General features: G+C 35.3%; 2 protein-coding genes and 1 non-coding gene across 3 annotated transcripts in view; 1 reads left to right on the forward strand and 2 right to left on the reverse strand.

The window, feature by feature from the left end:
* MED30 (mediator complex subunit 30) overlaps positions 1–23,511 on the forward strand; it is a 51,606-nt gene that overhangs the window by 14,103 nt on the left and 13,992 nt on the right. The window contains exons 2-3 of the mRNA XM_004471437.5: positions 1,161–1,319; positions 3,216–3,320. Of these exons, the coding sequence (XP_004471494.1) occupies positions 1,161–1,319; positions 3,216–3,320 (264 nt within the window). The remainder of the gene's footprint in view (positions 1–1,160; positions 1,320–3,215; positions 3,321–23,511) is intronic.
* LOC101415946 (large ribosomal subunit protein eL32-like) lies at positions 5,794–6,202 on the reverse strand. Its single transcript, XM_058275938.1, has one exon. The coding sequence runs from the start codon at positions 6,200–6,202 to the stop codon at positions 5,795–5,797; it is 408 nt and encodes a 135-aa protein (XP_058131921.1). The 3' UTR covers position 5,794.
* On the reverse strand, positions 6,277–6,416 carry LOC111767344 (small nucleolar RNA SNORA7). The gene has a single exon (XR_002799189.1). It is a non-coding gene; the product is annotated as a small nucleolar RNA SNORA7 (small nucleolar RNA).

The raw sequence follows: 23,511 nt of genomic DNA on the forward strand, positions 1-23,511 counted from the left end.
TGGGAATTAGAGCAAAAAAAGAAAACAAATTCTTCAAGCCTATTTCCATAATACATCTTTTATCAACTATGTATAGCCCTTTCCAGTCTTTTTTCATGTTTATGATTTTACCTATTTGTAATAATATAGTGTATCTTGTTTGCTTTCATCTTCAAACATTGTATCATGTACTCTTTTTTTGCATTCCTATCTCATCTATTTAAAAACTGAGTGACATTTTTATCAATTATTAATTGATTGAAAAATGGACTGGTCTTTTAGCTACTAAGCACTAAGTGGTGTCTTGGTTTTAAATCACCAGACTCTTATCCAAGGTAAGTTTAAAGGTGAGCTCATATAAATGAAAGCACTTCATATTCTATAAAATATGACACAAATATTGTTGATTCTAATATTTCGCAGATCAGCTGTGGGATAAATTATTGTAAAGATGACAGAAAAAGGAAAAGTGTGCTCATGAGTTTCACAGCTCACAAAAGTTGGATATTCTGTTATAAGTTCTAAATGAGTAATAGTCAATTTGTGTTTATAATTTTATCACCATTTCAGTGTGTACTTTGGAGTCTTTTGATACAATTCCTAAAATGAAAGTAAATATGCAAGACAGAATGATGATCATAGCAATTAGTTGTAATAACTTATTAAATCAAACCTTTGGTGACATCTTTATATTTTAATATGTATCTTGGGCATTTTAATTGAGGTATTTTGTGACAGTTTTTTGCATTATTAGCATACTCTTCTATATCTTCTGCTAAAAAATCATGGTCTTAACTCCCCGCTCCTGACCCCCTCACCCCATATTTTATTTTATGGTTGAGCTCAGCAGCTAGCTGCCTTTATATAATAGTAAATAATATTAAAATTGTGTATTCTTTTAAAGTTACAATATACTTTAAAAATTAGAAGGGAAAAATGCTTCAACTAGTCTAAGAACTTATCACAAACTTTTTCTAGAGTTGTTTTACCACAGTAAAAGTTTGTCAAGGAGCTAATAAACTGGGTATGTGTTACTCTTAAATAGTTGAAATTACGCTTTGTTAACTGTGAGAGACACTTTGCTTTTATGCGGTGCTTAAAAATTGTTTATTTGCTGGCTTTACTAAAAAACAAAATCTTGATTTTTATTATATTTTTATTGTTTTATCTTGCCTAATAAGCTGCCAAATGGTGTCACTTACCATACTGGAACATATCAAGACCGGTTAGCAAAGCTACAGGATCATCTTCGACAACTTTCTATTCTCTTCAGGAAGCTGAGATTGGTCTATGACAAATGCAATGAAAACTGTGGAGGAATGGATCCCATTCCAGTAGAGGCAAGTTTTAGTGATAGAGCAGCATGAGTATAAGATGTGAAATAGCTTTAAGGCATTTATAATATTATTTTCCTTCTCTTTTTCTCCTATATTAGCAATATTTCTAGGTTTTGAATTATATCAGTTTTACTCCTTGACTAAAGATGAAAATGTTGATAAATATGCATAGAATTTACTACTATGTTTTCATTATAGTATTTTAGCCTTCTGGCATCTGGGTTTATAATGGGTCTTCTATACTTGTTTTGATTTTTGTTTGTTTCTGGTGGGACAAGTAGGGGTATCTGAGGGCATGATTTTTACTAGAACTTTTAATAATATTGTAAAATATTTTTAAAATTATTTTCACGAAGGTTCTTTACAGATAACAGACTTTTCATCATTGTTAATTCAGATTTGATGTTAACCCAGTGGAATTACTCTATTTTTAAAATAGATTCTCCAAATTTAATCTTGAGTTATAGATATTTTTTAGTTATTAGGTATGTGATGTTTTTATTAGTACTCCTTCTTTTTGTTTGAGAAGTTATATCTTTGCCACCAAAGGAAGCTAAAAGGTTTATGTGTTCTCTCGCTACATATAAAGAGCAATTTCATGTGATCAGTACTTCATTTTGAGTGATCAGCATGTAAAGGATGAACAGAGATGAGGAAACTGCAACAGAGCTTGAAAAGAAGTGGTTGAAGATGTGGGGAAAATATCAGAAAAGTGATCATTGTTAAATGTTGCAGAGAAGTCAGTAAAATAAGGAATCAAAATTGTTGAGCAGATTTTGCTAGAGAGAAATTGTTGGTATATGATATGGTAGCAGCAAGAAGCCAGATCATGCTGGATTGAAGATTAAGCTGGACGTAGAAACTGGAGCCAGCTAGTTAATAATACTCTCTGATGAAGCTTAGATAAAAAGCAAGAGAGGGGAAGCAGTAGATGGAAGGAGGGATGGGCTCAAGGGTTTTTGCTTTTTCCCTTTAACTGGGATCGATGGCAACATATTGAAATGATAAAGGCAGGAAGAAAGAAAAAAAAGGGAGAAAGGAAATAATGAAGACAGGAGGACAGAAGACTCAGCACAAGAACGGACACAAATCATATTCAGCTCTGCATTAGGAGGGTAGAAAGGAAGAAAGGGTGAGTGATTTGGCTAGATGACTCCCAGTTTTACTACAAGAGTTGTACAGGGCTGGGAGAGTTGTTTAACTCTGGCCTGTTCTTATATTGGTAATATAAGATGGTAGAGACTAGATGATTCCTGAAGTCCCTGTCACATCTAGGAGAATGTAATTCTTTCCTTCAGATACCTAGGGGTTTGTCAAATTCACTTATTCACAAATCATACATATTTAATTATAATTCTACCAGAAGTTTCAATTTTATATAGTTTATTTTTTTCTATAGCAAAATGTAACAAATTAACTCAAAGCAACTAAAAGAATTTAAGATGTCTAGAAATCTGTGTAAACAATGAGATTCTAGATAAGCAGTTTAATAACACCTAATACACATCCATGAGGATCCTTTCTTTCTAGTATAGATGAAGGATGACCTGTCTGATGAATATCTTAAGGGCAGGAAGCACATCTTATTTGGCATTATTTGTGCAATACCTTACCCAAAGACTGGCAATTAATTGCTGAGTAAATGAGTAAATGTATGTGACAGCCAATGTTATTTAAGGACTGTTTTGTAAAACAAACCTAAAAACCTAATACATGGAATGCATCAAAATGATAAACTTCTAAGGCTGCTTGTTGTTTCAGGCCATCACCTAAATTGAAATTTATTTTGTACTATTAAAAGTGTATAAACTGACCTTAATCTAATGCACTATGTATACCAATATAATCGTAATATTTGTGTCATATTTTTGACCTTTAACCTTTGTTTGTTACTCCCAGCAACTTATTCCATATGTGGAAGAAGATGGCTCAAAGAATGATGACCGGGCTGGCCCCCCTCGTTTTGCTAGTGAAGAGAGGCGAGAAATTGCTGAAGTAAATAAAGTAAGTTATTAGTCTGTATATTTTTAATTTCGGAATTAGTGATAAAAATTACAAGAGAATCTAATATAACTCAAAAAACATAATTTGAATTATAAGTACATTATTAAATTATGCTTTGCTTCTGTGGCAAACTTACCCTGTTTAGAATACAACCAAGAACTAAAAGGTAAGCAGAAATTCCATCTGAATAGTCAGAAGAGATCACAAAATTTATGAAAGGAAGCTTTTAGAAGAGCTCTGTAGGCTCTCACTTGCAACCATTTACTTTTTTCTTTTCTTGGCAGAATACTGGCTTCATAGCTTACAGCAGTTTTGGAGCAACAAATGATAACAAATTTACAATTAGGAAACAAGAATGTCTCAACACTTGAATAAGAAATTGAAAGAGTTATCAAAATATCACCCCCAAAAAGTTCCTGGCTTCAGTGCATTTATTGCTGATACTTTGAAAAGTTCAGGTGGTAATGTTCAGATAATTCATGATGTTCTAATGTTCATGAAACGTGGAAACATAGGGAAAATTGTTAGTTCATTCTGTGGTGGAAGCAAGTCCAAGCTAACAAAAATGGCACAATAAGTGAAACTACCAATCTCACTCTCAGTTACAAATACAGACATACACCCTGGAAATTCTTACTTCTAGGTAATAGAACACATCAGTGTATTAACAGTCTATCCACCACAACCAAATTGGATTTGGCTGAGGTTTGAGAATAATTTGATTTTCATATATAATATGTAATCTCAGTAGATTAAATCGGAAAAAAGGTTTCTCTCAGATGTCTAAAAGAAATTTGATTGAATTCAATATCCATTAATGACTCAAAGAATGTTTAAAACTGTTAGCAAGATTAGAGTATTTCATATCAGTAGCCAATATTTTTCATATAGGTAAAATATAGAAATCTTCATATTAAAACAATTATGTTTGACAGTGCTATGTTTAATATTATATTAGAAGTTGTAGCCACTATAAAAAGGCAAGAAAAATAAATATTAGGACACTAGAGATACAATATGTACAAACATATTAGAAAGCATGAAGGAAGTGTTTATAGATAAGTTAGAGTTGATAAAAGTTTGATAAAGGGATTTAATACAAGATTTGGTACCATTACCTTGTTATAAACCAATTAGATTATCAGACATCTCATTCATAATTGCAACAACAAATATTAAATTGTTAGGAATTATCTCTGATATGTGTGACTAAACTTTATTAAGATATATAAAAGAAGTTTTGAATAGTTAAAAGGACAAAGTTTTTATATAGGATAATAAATATTATAAAAACGTCAGTCTTGATTATTTCAGTTTTAATGTAGTAACAGTTAAAACCAAATAGAACTTTTCTTGAAAATATACAAAATAATAGGGTTTAGTGCAATATCAATCCAAATCTAAGTAGAATTTCTTTCTTGAAAGTATACAAGAATATCAAAGAGAATTCAGATGAATAAGAGTAATAAAACAGACTCTTTGCTTTAAAAATTAAAACATGATTGAAACATATTATAGAAGTGGTAATGAAATGAATTGTACTGGCAGAAGAATAGACAGTAGTAAAATCTAGACAAAAAAAGAACACTGTAATGTTTTTAAAAAGGAGAAATATACATTAAGAATATTTGCAGCAAATTTCACAGTAATGAATGACTATCATATACAACTCACAGTAGGAAATTGGTGGGTGCTGAGAAGCAGTTTGAGGATTTTATTAAGTCTTGAAGAAAACTGTTTGGCAGTATAACGCATTCATTTAAAATGTTTCTGTTGATTATCTGTATACCTAGTTCACAGAAGTGTTTCTATTGATAATCTGTGTGCTTAATTCCCTCAGTAATGTGTCTTATTTTTCTCTGAAATACGGATTTTAAAAATAACATACAATGAAATGGGTATATAAATAAAACACATTGTGATGGTAACTTTGATTTTGGAGTACCACATGTAAAACATAAATATGATTTGTTCTCTGTACTCTGAAAAGTTTGTAAAGATTTTACAGTATTTTTGGGAAAAAAGCTGTGCAAATTCAGAAAGAGAAATTTTCTAAATTAATTTCACGTCTAAGTTCTTTCTTTTTGTCCAATTTGACATCCTAGTAATAGTCCAATTTATCCTTTATTTTTAAAAAGAATTTCTGGTACAATAACATGGTAATAGTTTGACAGTATGTAATCAAAGTTTTACTAGCTTGTGGCTTAGAACTTTGCATTTTAAGTTTGGAAGGATGTAATTGATAAAAAGAATATGATATTTGAGAGGATTTCTTTCTTCTTTACAGCCTGTCTTTCCTGAACTTTCCTACACTTTCCTTACCCCAATCCTTTCAATGTAGTTATACCATAATTGAGGTTTAATAAATATTCTGTGTTTATATTAAGTCTATATAAATATTGCTTATTGCCAATGCACATTTTTTTTTTTACTCTTTATGGTTTTATTTCACACAAAACTTGAAAATAAGCTGTCTATTCATTTTCTTCGCTGCGTAGCCGGGCATTGGGATTGGTGACTCTAATGGCCAGCTGGGCTGCTCTTTCCACCATGGCTTTGCGGTTCTTAGAAGAAACATTGTGAGCAATCTCAGCACAGTAAGATTTGTTGTACATCAGCAGCACTTCCAGCTCCTTGACATTGTGGACCAGGAACTTTCGGAAGCCGCTGGGTAGCATGTGCTTCGTTTTCTTGTTTCTCCCATAACCGATGTTAGGCATCAAGACCTGGCCCTTGAATCTTCTCCACACCCTGTTGTCAATGCCTCTGGGTTTCCGCCAGTTACACTTGATTTTGACATATCTGTCTGACTGGTGCCTGATGAACTTCTTGATCCTCTTTTTGACTATCTTGGGCTTCACTAGGGGTCTGAGGGCAGCCATGATGCCTTCAAGAAAGAGGCAGAACACATCTAAGAAAGAGTCCTGGAAGAAGGCCTTCCTTCCTAGGGCTTGAACACTGTCGCAGAGTATCTTCCAATCACCAGCTACTGAGGAAATTGGAAATGGAATGGGCATCTCTGCCACTCTTGCTTTCCCTCCCATCTCTGAAGCTGGTAGAATACTAGCCATTCTCCAGACGTGATCCTGGGAGGTGCCAATGCACATATTAAACTGAGGTTACATCCTCTTGGTTGAACAATCTTTGTTTTCCTGGAATTAATAATTACCTTTTTATTATTTTTAAAAAATATATGTCTGCTTTTTTATGCATCTCTGGCAGCATCTCACTGCTGTTTTCCAACTTTTCACATAGTAAAAATCATCAATTTATTGGTTCCATTTTTTTCTTTTTCCTTTGAGTCCTCTACCCTCCTGCCAAGACTAGATTGTGTGCTCTGTGTAGGTCTGTTACTCAGCTGTTGTCCTGGAACTTTCCTTCACCTCTTCTTTGTTGTTTACACTAATTTGTCAATCTCGTGTCTTTTCTTTCTTGGTTTATTTCCTCGTTGGTAAACTACATGCTTCAGAGGCCCTTTAGAAGGAATGCAAAGGACTTAATTTCTAAATCCTGACATGTTGGTCCAATTGATAGTTTGGCTGGCTATAAAATCCTATGTTATAAGTCAGGGGTTCTTAACATTTTTTGTTCCATGGATCCCTTTGCCAGTCAGGTGAAAACCACAGACACCTTACTAAGTCCACACTATATTGTATATTACTTAATAAATATGCCACACCCACACCAACCTGTCCCCACAAGAATAATGATTTGTTTGTTTTTTTATTTCAAATCAAGCTCATGAACCCCTTGTTAAGAACCCCTGTTGTAAATTATTTCCCCTCAGAATTTTGGAGGTATTTTTTCCATAATCTTCTAGTAAAGAAGTTGACAAATTTCTTCTGTAAGGGACAAGATAGTAAGTATTTTTAAACCCTGCAGAGTCCTTATGGTCCATGTTACATATTGTTCCATGTTTTTTTTTTCCTTTTATAATCCTTTAAAAATGTAAAAATCATTCTTAACTTGTGGACCATATAAAAATAGATTCCTGCTCTAGTATGCAATTGTTGAGAAAGTCCAGTACCATTCCTAATCCTTCACCAGTGACCTGCTTTTTTTTCCACTAAAAACTTTTAAAATCCCCTTATCCCTGGTATTCTGAATTTTTTAATCAAATGTCTAAGTGTATTCTTTTACTCATTTGGAGGATCCATTTACTTTGGAAATTCAGTTTGGAACATTTGCTTTTGGTAATTTTCTCTTGTTTTCTTTTTTTCACTCTGCCTAGAATGCTTATTAGTTTGATGCTGGATCTCATAGATTTATATCTCCTAAAATTCCATCTATATTTCTAAGTTACTTTTTTGGGGGGTTTCCTCTTTTAATTTCTCTTTTTTCATATTAAAATTCTGTTCTTGTATTAGTTTTTTTCTGCTTTTTAAAGTTTTATTTTTTATCTGTGTTCCCTTTTTTCATATCCATTTTGTTTTTTTGTCTTTCTTGGTGGAGTCATGAAAAATCTGGTGAGCATCTGCTGTTTAAACATAAGCTGCTTATATCAGGAGTGAGGCTGTGGAAAGCCTTTTTATGGTTGAATAATCTTCCATTGTATGTATGTACCACATTTTGTTTATCCATTCATTGGTTGATGGATACTTGGGTTGCTTCAGTTTTGGAGCAGTTATGAATAATGCCACTAAGAACATCAGTATGTATGTATCTTTTTGAGTCCCTGCTTTCAATTGTTTAGGGTATAAACTTAGAAGTGAGATTGTCATGTCATATGGTAATTCTATACTTGACTTTCTGAGGATCAGGCAAACCATATTCCACAGTGGCTGCATCATTTTACATTCCCACCAACAATAAATGAGTATTCTTATTTCTACATAGCATCTCCAACACTTGTTGTTTCTTGTTTTTTTTTTAATAGTGACCATTGTAGTGGATGTGAAAAGGTATTGCATTGTGGTTTTGATTTGTATTTCTCTAATGGCTAATGATGTTTAGCGTATGTTTCATTTGCTTTGGCGTATTTGTATATCTTCTTTGGAGAAATGTCTTTAAGTCTTTTACCCACTTTTTATTTGGGTGGTGGTGGTTTCGTTGTTTAGTTGTAGGAGTTCTTTATATATTCTGGATACTAAACCCTTATCGAATATGTGGTTTCCAAACATCTCCCGTTCTGTAGGTTTTCTTTTTACCTTCATGATGAAATCCTTAGAAGGTTTTATTTTTCATGTAGTCTCATTTATCTAATTTTATCTAATTTCATGTAGTCTCATTTATCTAATTTTTCTTTTGCTGTGCATGCTTTTGGTATAAAGTCTAAGAAAGCATTGCTTAACCATGAGGTCCAGAAAATGGTTCCCTATGTTTCTTTCTAGGAGTTTAATAATTTGGTCTTATATTTAGCTCTTGATTTATTTTGAGTTGATTTTTGTATATGGTCTGAGGGTAGGGATTCACCTTCATTTTTTTGCATATAGATATCCAGTTTTTTGGCATCATTGTTGAATAGACTAGTCTTTCCCCATTGAATGGATTTGGTACCCCTGTCAAAAATCAGTTGACAATAGGTGTGAAGGTTTATTTCTGAGCTCTCAATTCAGATCCATTGGTCTGCATGTTTGTTTGTGTGCCAGTACCATGCTATTTGTATGACTGTAGCTTTGTAATAAGTTTTAAAAGAATGCGTGTGAGATCACCGCTTTTTTTCTTTTTCAAGATGGCTTTGGCTATTCTGTCCCTTATGCTTCAGTGATTGGCTTTTCCATTTCTGCATAAAGGACTTTTGGAACTTTGACTGGGATTGCACTGAATCTGTTAATTCTCTTTTGGTAGAATTTACATCTTACTAATATTTGCTATTGGTCTATTGCTATCTTTTATTTCTTCTTAGTCTAGGTAGTTTGTATGTTTCTAGGAATTTGTCCATTTCATTGAACTAGGTTATCTAGTTTGAAATACAGTTCATTGTATCCTCTTACAATCCTTTTTATTTCTTTAGGTGCAGTGTAATATCCCTCCTTGCATTTCTGATTTTAGTTATTTTGTTAGTCTCCCTAACAATTTGTTTATTTTAATGATCTTTTCAAAGAATCAACTTTGGTTTTGTCGTCTTTTTTATTTATTAGTATCTATTTAATTTATCTCTGCTCTAATCTTTATTTCCTTCCTTCAGCTCACTTTACCTCTTCTTTTTCCTTGATCTGCAGTTGTGAGGTTGGTTCACTGATTTGAGACCTTTCTTTTTTTTTTTATTCAGTAAATTTTTATTGAGTATCTTTGAGCCAGGCAGCCAGGCACTGCACTAGGTTCCAGGGATACAATGATAAAGAACAATAGCACCTATACTCACAAATATCATTTAATGCAGGGAGACAGATATTAATCAGACAATCACATAAATAAAAAATTAAAACTATGAGGAATGCTTTCCAGGTGGAGGGAGCAGTGTGTGCAAAGATCTTGTGGCAGGAAGGGAGGGGATCATATATTAGGGAATGGGAAGAGTTCAGAGTGATAGGAACAAATAGAACAAAGTGACTGAGAGCAGTGACCCTGAAGAGGTGGGTGGGGGTGGGTTGGGCTCTTCCAGGCCAAGGAGAGGTTTCCTTAAGAACCATCAGAGAGGGAATCAGATATGGCTCAAGAGATTAAGCCTCTGCCTACCATATGGGAGAACCCTGGTCTGATTCCTGGGACATCCTGGTGAAAAAGAAGAAGAGAAAGCATGCCTGCGTGGTGAGCCAGTGCCCACACGGTGAGCCGAGTGCCCGCATGGTGAGCCAAGTGCCCATATGAGTACCTGCATGGTGAGCCAGTGCCTGCGTAAGTGAGTCATACAGCAAGATGATGATGCAACAAAAGAGAGACAAAGGGGAGAGTCAAAGTGAAGTGCAGCAGAGACCAGGAACTGAGGTGGAGCAATTGACAGGGAACCTCTCTCCACATCACAGATCTCCAGGATCAAATCCCTTGACTCCTAGAGGAGAAAGATGGGAAGAGAAGACAAAAAAGAGAAAGAGATCCAGAAGATCACACAGAGAATGGACACAGACAGTAAAAACAGCAGGGCAGGATAGGGAGGGGAGGAAAAAAAAAATCAGAGATTTAGTATTTGTCCAAACTTGGCCAGGGGCTGAAGTCAGAGAGCTGAACCGGTAAGGTACACTAGTGAATAGCATGTTATAAGCTGGTGGAAGAGAAGTGGGCAGGACTGATAGGTTTGGGTAAAATCATCTGTGCTTCCTGAGTGGAATTCAGAAAGCCTAAGGGAGTTGTTCTGTTTGATCCCAACAGCTCTGAGAGGGAGGGAGGAAGGAAGAGAAAGGACAAGGTTCATAAGCTTATTCAAGAAGAAATTCATAGTATTACTGCTTTCCTTAGAGCTATATCTTCTCTCAGTTCACCTTTTCTCCTAGCCCCACAGTTGCCTATTTTCATTATTATTGATGGCCTTTGTAAATTGTTCCAGCCTACAGAGATCAGACAGCAAACTAAATGGGCTTGTCATTGTGTAGAACATATTGACATGTGGGAACTTCACAAATTCAGGACCATTACAATCTCTGTCAACATTTTCTAGGGGAGAATGGGTTTTGTTTGTTTTTTTAAATTATTTTTTATATCAGTGTTACAGATTACTCAGTTAACACACGATAACTACAATAACAATAAATCTGCTTTAGTCAGTGGTTACACTCCCCCATTATTTTTGTTCATTCCTTAATCTTGAGGGATTTGGGATGATGTCTACTCTAACTGCTTTAGGCTGGGAAGGGGCATAGATATTATGGGGCAGAAGGTTGGAATTGTTTTGCTTGCATTTAGGAATGGGCTGGTCCATCATCATCATTTTGTTAGTTGTCCTGGGTAGGCTTGAAAAACTAGAGAATGGAAGTTGACCACATACCTGCTGGGTTTCAGGGCTCAATCAGCATAGGAATGATGCAGAGGCTTTAGTCTCTGAGAAATAAACTTAAGTAAATTGAAAATTATATATTCAAATAAAAGAAGTAGAAGAAACATTACTCCTTGTATAACTGTTATACTGGGGAAATAGCTTTTCATATACTCCAAGAATTCACTGAGGGAGTGTTGTTTTCATTGAGTTGTGTAGCTTGCCTTATAGTGTCTGGACATCCCTAGGACCCTCAGGAGCACTTTCGTTTGAGGCCTTGTTTACCTCGGCAATTTGTGAAATCTGGCTAAGTCCTGCATAAGCATAACCTCCAGAATGATTTCCCATTTCTCTTTGAAATCTCTTAGCCATAAAAACTATTTTCTTTAATATTTCCCTCTTTTAATTATAATCCCTTGGTGCCAGAGAGGTCCATCCCTGGGAGACCTGTCCCACATGGTGCAAGGGAGGTAATGAGTTTATCTTCAGAGTTTGGCTTAGGGAGAGAGGACACTTGAGCAACAAGGAATTTTGCAGGAGGTAACTCTTAGACATTAGTTATAATTAGGCTTAGCTTCATTATTACAGGAATAAGATTCATAGGTACAAACTTTAATATTGAGGGCTTGGCTTATTAGCCTATTTTCTTTTATTAGGCAAGGCTAATTATTCCATTCCTTTTGGCCATTTAACTTGACTTGAGAAAGTAGTAGGACTTCCGCAGGTGGGGAAGGTTAATATTCGTTTAGCTACTGTGAGGAGGACAAGGGAAAGCCTCCATCTATCCAGAAAAAAATATGTATGGCAACAAGGACACATTTATATCCCATAGAAGTATGTAGCTATATAAAGTTCAAGATGTCCCAAGGGCCCTGTCAACACCTGCCACCTGACCTTGTCCCAATTTCCCTTCTTAACAGTGCTGTGTTAATTGACAGGTAGAACTCTAATTTATATACTTGCCTTGCCTCTCATGTAAACTACTTTTTTTTGCTGAAGGTGAAGCTTTGACATGCACCTAATGGCATGCACTTTCAGAAATGCTTCAGCTTAAAACAATCTAACTGACAAGAAAAGTTGGTTGTTTTTGTGACATGTAATGTTTTTCTAAGAATAAAAAACGGAACATTCCCATACAGCACATCTATTGTTGACACTTAACGTTGATGTGGTACTTTTGTTGCAATTGTTGCAAGAATGTTAAAAAAATTTCTCTTAACTATAACCCATCTTTTGTGTTTGGTGTATTTTTTCCCCATATACCACCTTATTATTAACACCTTATATTTGCAATGTACTTTTATTGTGATATTGAAATTTTTATGTTTGTGCCATTAACCACAGTCCTCTTCCACAACAGAGTTCACTATGCTATTCAATCCATGTTTCATCCTTTAGCTTTCCTTCTAATGACACACATGACTCTAAACTTTCCCTTTCAGTCACAATCATACCCACATATGAGCACTGCTAATTACATTCACTATAATCTACTATCCTCAGCTCTATCCATTTTCTTTTTTTTTTCTTCCTTTTTTAAAACTTTATTTTCAAAGAAGTTTTAGATTACAGAAAAGTTACATCGATTATATAGGAGACTCCCATAACCCACTCCAATTCCTCACATTTCCCCGTTAATAACATCTTACTTTAATGTGGTACATTTGTTACAATTGATGAACAAATATTGAAGCATTGCTACTAACCATTATGGTTTACACTTTGCTCTGCACAACTGTACAGGTGTTGACAAAATGTATAAGGACTGAAACAGTTATTGCAAAAAGTTGCAGAACAATTCTAATGTCCTAAAAATGCCCTATGTTCCACCCATTCTTAAGTGATACTGAGCTGTGGCAGTCTCAGTCACATTCCCATTTAAATTAATAATTTGGCCCCTGCCAAAAATAACTGGATAGACCACCTTCGGTGGTGTGCTGGTAAACTATCTGGGCAAAAAAGAAATGAACTACATTGTAGCAATTGCAACCATTTACAATCAACATTATTAAAAACTCTACACAAATAAAGCCTCAGCTCTCCATTCTCTATCCTCATTCTATCTTCTGGTGACCAGTCTTATAACTATTAACCCCATGACTTTGATCATTACATTTAGTTCATATTAATGAGGTCATACAATATTTGTCCTTTGTGTCTGGTTTCACTCAAAAGAATGTCCTCAAGGTTCGTCCATGTTGTCATATGCACCAAGACTTCATTTCTTCTTAGTGCTGAATAATATTCCATCATATGTATATATCACATTTTGTTTATACATTCATCAGTTGATGGACATCTGAATTGTTTCCATTTTTTGTCAATTAGGAATAATGCCACTATGAACATTGCTGTGCAAATGTCTGTTCACATCCCTGCTTTCAGTTCTGAATATATACTAGCAGTGGGATTACTAGATCACCCTGCAGATCAATATTTAACTTCTTGAGGAACTGCCAGTCTTCCACAGCAGCTGTACCGTTCTGCATTCCCACAGACATTGAATTAGTGTTCCTGTTTCTCCACTTCCTCTCCCAACACTTTTAGTTTTCTGTTTTTTATAATAGTGACCATTCCAATAGGTGTGAAATGATATCTTATTGTAGTTTGATTTTCCTATTATCTATCGATGTTGAATATCTTTTCATAGGCATTTTTGCCATTTGTATTTTCTCTTTGGAAAAATGCTCAAGTCTTTTGCCCATTTGTCAATTTGGTTGTCTTTTTATCATTGAGTTCTAGGATCAAAATTTATTGGTTATGTTGTTTCAAAATATTTTTTTTCTTTGAGGAGCTTGTCTTTTCACCTTGGCAAAGTCCTTTTTTTAATAACTTTATTTAGTACATTTAATAATTGAAAATATAAACAATTAAGAACTAAAAACAAAACACAATTGAATAAAAACATCCATTTCTCAATTAAATGTACTGGGTACATATACATGCTTTTTTAATCACACAATATGTTACACAGTGTATGTGGTTCATAGTAATGCAGTCATACAGTATTTGTCCTTTAGTGTCTGGCTTGCTTTGCTCAACATAATGTCCTCCAGGTTCATCCGTGTTGTCATGTGCTTTACTACTTCATTTCTCCTTAGAGCTGCACAATATTCTTTTGTGTGAATACACCACAATTTGTTCATCCATTTATTAATTGTCCAGTTGTCCAAAAAGTTATTTCCAACTTTTAGCAATCATTAATAATGCCTCAGTGAACATCAGTGTGCAGATATCTGTTCGTGTTACTGCTCTCAGTTCTTCTGGATAGGTACCCTGTAGTGGTATTGCAGGGTCACATGGCAGGTGTATATTAAGCTTCTTTAGGAACTGCCGAACAGTCATCCATGGTGACCGTACCATTCTGCATTTCTGCCAACACTGAATAAGTGTTCTATCTCTCCACATCCTGTACAACACTTGTAGTTCTCTGTGTTTTTAATAGGGGCTATTCTGATAGGTGTGAAATGATATCTCATTGTAGTTTTGATTTACGTTGCCCTAATCATTGAGCATTTCTTCATATGTTTGTTGCGGGGTGTTCTGTTTTTTTTTTTTGCCATTTGTATTTCTTCTTTGGATAGATGTCTCTTCAAGTCTTTTGCCCATTTTTTACTTGGGTCATTTGTCTTTTAATTGCTGAGTTGTAACATCTCTTTATATATCCTGGATATTAAACCCTTATTGGATATGTGATTTCCAAATATTTCCTCCCATTGATTTGGCTTCCTTTTCACCCTTTTGACAAAGTCTTGTGAGGTACAAAAGTGTTTAATTTTGAGGAGGTCCCATTTATATATTTTTTCTTTTGTTGCTCGTGCTTTGGAAGTAAGAACCAAGAAACCACCACCTACTACAAGGTCTTGAAGATGTTTCCTACATTTTCTTCTAGAAGTTTTATGGTCCTGGCTTTTATATTTAGGTCTTTGATCCATTCTGAGTTGATTCTTGTAAAGGTAGTGAGAGAGGGTTCCTCTTTCATTCTTTTGGTTATAGATATCCATTTGTCCAGCACCATTGTTGAGGTTGAGTATTTTGTCCTGTTAACATGGGCTTGATAGGTTTGTCAAAAGCCAGTTGACTGTATAGGTGATGGTTTATTTCTGGATTCTCAATTCTATTCCACTGATTGATTTGTCTGTCTTTATGCCAGTACCATGCTGTTTTGACCACTATAGCTTTGTAATATGTTTCCAGGTCAAGCACTGAAATTCCTCCTATGCCACTCTTCTTTTTTAGAATGCTTTTGGCTATTCAGGTGTACTTTCCCTTCCAAATGAATTTGGTAATTGCCTTTTCTAATTCTGTTAAGTAAGCTGTTGGGATTTTGATTGGTACTGCTTTTGAATCTATAAATCAGTTTGGGTAAGATTGACATCTTCACAATATTTATTCTTCCAATCCATGAACGCAGAATGTCTTTCCATTTGTTTAGGTCTTTTAAAATCTCTTTTAGCATCGGTTTGTAGTTCTCTGCTGATAGGTCCTGTACTTCTTTGGTTAAATTCCTAGGTATTTGAGTCTTTTTGTTGCTATTGTAAAGGGAATTTTCCCCCTGATTTCCTCCCCAGATTGGTCATTACTATTGTACAAAAACATTACTGATTTTTGTGTTCTAATCTTATATCCTGACACTTTGCTGAACTCATTAGCTCAAATAGCTTTGTCGTGGCTACTTCAGAATTTTCTAAGTACTGGATCATGTCATCATCAAACAGAGAGTTTTACTTCTTCTTTTCCTATTTGGATGCCTTTAATTTTTTTCTTCTTGTCTAATTGCCCTAATTAGAACTTCTAGTACAATACTGAATAACAGTGATGACACTGGGCATCCTTGTCTTGTTCCCTATCTTAAAGGGAAAGTGTTCAACCTTTCCCCATTGAGTACAGTGTTGGCTGTGGGTTTTTTTTTTTTTGTATATTCCTTTTATCAGATTGAGGAATTTTCCTTCTATTCCTATCTTTTGAAGTGTTTTTTTAAAAAAAGGATGCTGGATTTTGTTGAATGCCTTTTCTGCATTGATATGATCATGTGGGTTTTTTTCCTTCAATTTGTTAATGTCTATTAGGTTGATTGATTTTCTTACATTGAACCAGGCTTGCATACCAAGAATAAATCCTACTTGGTCATGATGTATAAGTTGTTTGATATGCTGTTGGATTCGATTTACAAGTATTTTGCTGAGAATTTTTGCATCTATGTTCATTAGAGAGATTGGTCTGTAATTTTCTTTTCTTGTAGTATCTTTATCTGGCTATGGTTTAGGGTGATGTTGGCTTCATAAAATGTGTTGGGTAATTTTCCCTCCTCTTCAGTTTTTTGGAAGACTTTTAAATGGGATTGGTGTTAATTCTTCTTTAAATACTTGGTAGAATTCACCTGTTACACAATCTGGACCTGGACTTTTCATTGTTGAAAGATTTTTGATGACTGATTCAATCTTTTTAATGTGATTGGTTTGTTAAGTTCTTGTATTTCTTGTAGTGTCAGTGTAGGTTGTGCATTTATCCATTTCATCTAGGTTGTCTAGTTTATTGGCATATTGTTCCTCGTAATACCTCTTATGAGTCTTTTTATTTCTTTGGGGTCAGTTGTAACTTTCCCCTTTTATTTCTGATTGTATTTATTTACATCTTCTCTCTTTTTTTCTTTGTTAGTTCAGCTAGGGGTTTGTCAGTTTTATTGATCTTCTCAAAGAACCAGCTTTTGGTTTTGTTGATTTTCTCCATTTTTTTTTTCTCTCAATTTCATTTATTTCTACTCTAATCTTTATTATTTCTTTCCTTCTGTTTGCTTTGGGATTGGTTTACTGTTCTTTTTCTAGTTTCTCTAGTTAGTTGTTCAGTTAAATCCTTGAGTTAGCTCTTCTTTTTTTATTTCACTTGGGATTTCTTCTTTGACCCGCTGATTATTTAGGAGTGTGTTGTTCAGCCTCCACACATTTGCAAATGTACTTTTTCCTTATAAATTTACTTTTTTCCTGACTATTACTGATATCCAGTTTCATTCCATTATGATCTGAGAAGGTGCTTTGTGTAATTTCAGTCTTTTTGTATTTATTGAGAGCTGCATTGTGCCATAATATGTGGTCTATCCTGGAGAAGGATCCATGGGCACTTGAGAAGAATGTATAACACACTGAGTTTAGATGCAGCATTCTGTATATGTCTGTTAGTTCTAACTCACTTATCATGTTTTCAAGTTCTCTGTTTCCTTGTTGATCCTCTGTCTAGTTGTTCTATCTAATGATGTGAGTGGGAGTTGAAGTCTCCAACGATTATTGTAGGGATGTCTGATTCTACCTTCAATTTTCCCAGGGTTTGTCTCATGTATTTTGAGGCACCCTGATTAGGTGCGTAGCTATTTATGACTGTTATATCTTCCTAGCAGATTGTCCCTTTTATTAATATATAATGGCCTTCTGTATCACCTATAACTTTTTTGCATTTAAAGTATGTTTTGTCTGATATTAGTACAGCTACCCCTGCTCTTATTTGGTTACTATTCACGTGGAGTATCTTTTTCCAACATTTCACTTTTAGCTGGTTTGTATCCCTGAATCTAAGGTGAGTTTCTTGTAAGTACGATATGGATGGCTTATGTTTTTTTTTTTTTTCATTCCGTCAGCTTGTATCTTTTGATTGGAGAGTTTAATCCATTCACATTCAGTGATATTACTATAAATGCACTATTTACTTCCACCATTTCATTCTTTGGTTTTCATATGTCATATTTTATTTTTGTCTGTCTTTTTATTCTTTTGGTTATCCTTTCTGCTATTTTTTCTTCTATACTCTCCTCCAAGCCATTCTTCCCTGTCTTTTTATTTCAGGTTCTAAGGCTGTCTTTAATATTTCCTGCGAAGGAGGATTCTTTTTTGCAAATACTCTGAGTTTCTGTTTGTATGTGAATATTTTATCCTCAGTTTCATAGCTGAAGGACAGTTACCCTGGATAAAGAATTCTCGGCTGGCAGTTTTTCTCTTTCAGTATCCTAATTGTATCATACCACTGTCTTCTCGCCTCCATTGTTTATGAAGAGAAATTGGCACTGTCTCACTGGGCATTCCTTGTATGTGGTGGTTTGCTTCTCCCATGCTGCTCGAAAATTTTCTCTTTATCTTTGACATTTACATTCTGAATAGTATGTGTCTTGGAGTAAGTCTATTCAGATTTATTCTGATTGGGGTACGGTGCACTTCTTAGACATGTAAGTTCATTTCTTTAATGAGAGTTGGGAAATTTTCACCTGTTATTTCCTCAAATACTTTTTTTGCCCCTTTTTTCTTTCTCCTGGAACTCCCATAACATGTATATTGTGTTTTGTGTTGTCATTCAATTCTCTGGCCCCTGCTCAATTTTTCCCATTCTTTTCTCTCTTCATTTTATGCCATTTTGTCTTCTGTAACACTTATTCTTACATCATTTTGAGTCTGCTGTTTTATGCCTCCAGTGTGTTTTTGATCTCACTTATTGTGTCTTTCATTCTCATGAGCTCTGTTACTTTTCTATTCAGGATTTCAAATTCTTTGCCCTCACTCAGTATCTTCTTGATGTCATTTATTTCTTTAACTATATTGTCTTTCAACTCATTAATTTGATTTTGGAAATTTGTGCACATCTCATTGGTTAGTTCTCTCAAATCCTGCGTCTCTTCTGGGGCTTTGATTTCTTCCTTTTCTTGGGCCAGGTCTTCTATTTTCTAATATAGTTCATAATTTTTTGCTGATGTCTAGGCATCCAATTAGGATGTAGTTTACTCAGATGCACAATTTCCCTCTTTGCCCTTTGATTCTTTGCTCGACCTTGATTGTTAGGATCATCCCTGCTGGTTGGTCAAAACTGGGCACTGGACCCAGTAACTGGTTGTAGACTCACTTCCTGGGGCCTTGGAGAGGGTGGCTATACAGACTGGAAAAAGCCTCTCTTATTTTTAATTTTCTTGCATGCACTTCCTTGGTGTGCCAGTAGATGGCATTCTTTGGCAGCTGTCAGTTCAGTGCCTGGTCAGAGTGTATTTGTGGCAATACAAACCGGATCAATGTGATAGAGCTTCCTGTCTGGATCCTTGTAATTTAAACTTTCTCTGAGGTAGTTCTCTAGCCTCCTCTGCCAGACCCCTCCCTTTTCCAGGCTAATAAATACTCCCACTCCCCTCTGAATTCTCCACAACCAGTTCTGGTTAGCAGAGAGGGAGATTGGGAGGGTCTTATATCTTTAGCCCCTTGCCAGCTCTCAAGGCCAACAATGGTGCAGCCCCAGCCAGCCTGGAAGGGCTCATGGGACCCAGCAGACCAAATTTGTGAGTCCAAAGCAGAGTCAGCCTTGGGCTGTGTCCCTCTCACTCCCCTTTCCTGGGGAGTGCGTCCTCAGCAATCAGTCCCAGCTATATGAGAGAAATTGCAAGGGCTGGATTTCTCCAGGGTGTGTCAGGGTGTGTCTGTCTCCTGGGGCAAACCACGGAATGGTCCCACCCCACCTAAAAGGGCTGGTGGGACACAGCAGACCAAATTTGTGGGTCAGAAGCTGAGTCAGCCTTAGGCTGTGTCCCTCTCTCTCTCACCTTTCCTGGGTGGTAGATCCCTAGAACCCCCTTTGTCTGTAGCTGTAGGCTCCAGAGGCCTGAGAATTTTGTGTGGGGGATGGTGCCGGCAGCAGCAGTCATTGGTTTCAACTTACACTTCTGTAGTCAGTCATGATTTCCCTCCTTTGTCTCTCTCTTACCTGGGTGGTGTCTAGTCTTCACCTGGTGTCCTAAACCATAGAAGATCTTTTTCTAGGCTGTTTCAGCCTGTCCTCTAGCTGTTTTTTTGTCTTCTTTTCCGCCATCTTCCTGGAAATACTGCAAAGTCCTTTAAAGCACAGAGGTGTTTAATTTTGAGGGGGTCCCATTTACCTACTTTTCTTTGGTTGCTCATGCTTTTGAGTGTAAGGTTTAAGAGACCACCTATCACCTCAAGATCTTGAAGATGCTTTCCTGCATTTTCTTCTAGATGTTTTATGGTCCTGGCTTTTTATATTTAGGCCTTTGATCCATTTTGAGTTAATTTTAGTATAAAGTGTGAAATAGGGGTTTTCTTTCATTCTTTTCAATATGGATATCCAGTTCTCCCAGAACCATTTGTTTAAGAGACTGTTCTTTACCAGCTGAGTGGCCTTACGTGGTAGCCTTGTCAAAGATCAATTGACCATAGAGATGAGCATCTATTTTTAAACTCCTGATTTGATTCCATTGATCAATATGCCTATCCTTATGCCAATACCATGCTGTTTTGACCACTGTAGTTTTCTAATATTCTTCAAATCAGGAAGTGTGAGTCCTCCAACTTTGTTCTTCTTTTTAAGGATATTTTTGGTCATTTGGATCCCTTCCTCTTCCAAGTAAGTTTGGTAATTGACTTTTCCAGTTCTGCAAAGTAGGCTGTTGAATTTTGATTGGGATTGCATTGAATCTGTAAATGAATTTGGGTACAATTGACCTCTTAACGATAGTTAGTCTTCCAGTCCTTAAACACAGAATGTCCTGCCATTTGTTTAGGTTTCCTTTAGTTTGTTTTAGCAATGTTTCATAATATTCTGAATACAGGTCCTTTACATTCTTGGTTAAATTTTTTCCTAGATATTTGATTCTTTTAGTTGCTATTGTAAATGGAATTTGTTTCCTGATTTCCCCCTCACATTGTCCACTACTAATGTATAGAAACATCACGGATTTTTCGCATGTTGCTCTTGTATCCTGCCACTTTGCTGACGTTGTTTATTAGCTCTAGAAAATTTGGGGGGGTTTTCTAAATACAGGATCATGTTATCTGTAAATAGTGAAAGGTTTATTTATTCCTTTCTCATTTGGATGCTTTTATTTCTTTTTCTTGCCTAATTATTCACAATGTCGAATAACAGTCCAGATACAGTGAGCAACATTATCTTGTTCCCAGTCTAAAAGAGAAAGCTTTCAGCCTTTCCCCAGAGTATATGAATTGGCTGAGGGTTTTTCATTTATGCCCTGTATCATGTTGCGGAAGTTTCCTTCTATTCCTATCTTTCAAAGTGTTTTTTATCAACAAACATTGCTAGATATTGTCAGATACCTTTTCTGAGTCAATTGAGATGATCACTTGGTTTTTCCCTTTCATTTTGTTAATGTACTGTATTACATTCATTGATTTTCTTACATTGAACCACCCTTGCATACCTGGGATAAAACCCAGTTTATCATAGTGTATAAGTCTTTTAATGTGCTGTTGGATTCGATTTGCAAGTATTTTGTTGAGGATTTTTGTATCTGTATTCATTAGAGAGATTGGTCTGTAACTTTCTTTCCTTGTAGTATCTTTATCTAGCTTTAGAATTAAGGTGATAGTGGCTTCGTAGAATGAGTTAGGTAGTGTTCTCTCCTCTTCAGTTTTTTTTGGAAGAGTTTGAGAGGGAATAGTATAGTTCTCCTTTAAATGATGGGTAGAATTCACCTGTGAAGTCATTTTTTTTTTTTGGCTTTTCTTTGTTGGGAAGCGTTTGATGACTGATTCAAACTCCTGTGATTGGTTTGTTGAGGTCTTCTATTTCTTCTCAAGTCAGTGTAGGTAGTTTTTGTGTTTCTAGAAAGTTTTTCATTTCATCTGACTTGTCTAATTTGTTGGCATACAGTTCATAGTGTCTTCTTATGATCTTATTTATTTCTGATTTATTTGTATCTTTTTTTCTTTATAATTCTAGGTAAGGGCTTTCAATTTTAAAGATCTTCTTGAATACCTAGCTTTTGGTTTTGTTGATTCTATTTTGTTGTTGCTCTTCTCAATTACATTTATTTCCTTCACTTTTCTTTGGGATTAGTTTGCTGTTCTTTTTCTAGTTCGTCCAGATGTGCAGTTAGCTCTTTGACAAAAATATACTATGACATACAATTTTAGCTCTTTCTTCTTTTTTAATATATGTATACAGGGCTATAAATTTCCCTCTCAGTACTGCCTTCACTGCATCCCATAAGTTTTGATATGCTGTGGTCTCATTTTCATTCGTCTCCTTATTTAATCTCCATATATTTGCAAATTTTCCCATTCTCTGCCTATTATTGATTTCTTGCTTCATTCCATTTTGTTCAGAACAAGTGCTTTGTACAATTTCAGCCTTTTTTATTTATTGAGACTTGTTTTGTGACCCAAGCTGTAGTCTGGCCTGGAGATAGTTCCATTAGAACTTGAGAAGGATGTATAGCCTTCTATTTAGGGGTGAAATAATTCTCTGTATGTCTGTCAAGTCTAGTTTGTTTATCATTGTTCAAGTTTCTGTTTTCTTATTGATCCACTGTCTAGATATTCTGTCTGTCGACGAGCATAGTGTATTGAACTCTCCCAACTGTTAGCAATAGAGATATCTATTCCCCCCTCCCCCCAGTTTGCCCCCTGTGTTTTGGGGTACATTTATTGAAGTATATTATTCAAGAAATGCTGTCAAAAGTTTTGATTTGTGGATCTCAACATGTGTCAGTATATGTTACTTTTCTCTGTCTGGGATTTACTACTTTCTGTACGTATTTTGTAAGTTTGGAATTATTTCAAAATAAAAATGTTTCAGAAATAATTTTTTAAAAAGAATGTTTAAAATGCTAGAAAAAAATTTTTTTTTAAAAGATGGCTCTTGTTTTAATCCATTCTGTCAGTCTGTATCTTTTGATTGGGAAGTTCAATCCATTAACATTCAGTGTTATTACTATAAAGGTATTACTTCAACCATTTTATTCTTTGGCTTTCATATGTCGTATTTATTTTGTCTGCCTTTTTACCCTTTGTGATAATCTTCATTTCTACATTTTCCTCCAAGCCTCTCTGTCCTGTCTTTTCCTCTCAAGCTATAGGACTCCATTTAGTATTTCTTGTATGGTTACCCTTCTTAATAATCTCTCTTAGTTTCTGTTTATCTGTGAATATATTAAACTCACCCTCATTTTTAAAGGACAGTTTTGCTTGATAAAGAATTCTTGACTGGCAGTTTTTCTCTTTCAGTATCTTTAGTGTATCATACCACAGCCTTTTTATCTCCATGGTTTCTGATTAGAAATCCACGTTAATCTTATTGATTGTCATTTAATATGATGGATCGCTTTTCTCTTGCTACTTTCAGAATTCTCTCTATGTCTTTGGAATTTCACATTCAGTTAAGTATGTTTCTCAAAGTAGATCTATTTGGATTTATTCTGTTGTAGTACATTGCACTTCTTAGACATGGATGCTCATATCTTTCATAAGAGTTGGAAAGTTTTCATTATTTCCTCAGCTATTCTTTCAGCTGCCTTTCTATCCTCTTCTCCTCCTTGAACACCCATGACATATATGTTTGTGTACTTCA

Source organism: Dasypus novemcinctus, chromosome 14 (assembly GCF_030445035.2).
Source record: "Dasypus novemcinctus isolate mDasNov1 chromosome 14, mDasNov1.1.hap2, whole genome shotgun sequence".
Lineage (NCBI taxonomy): Eukaryota > Metazoa > Chordata > Mammalia > Cingulata > Dasypodidae > Dasypus > Dasypus novemcinctus.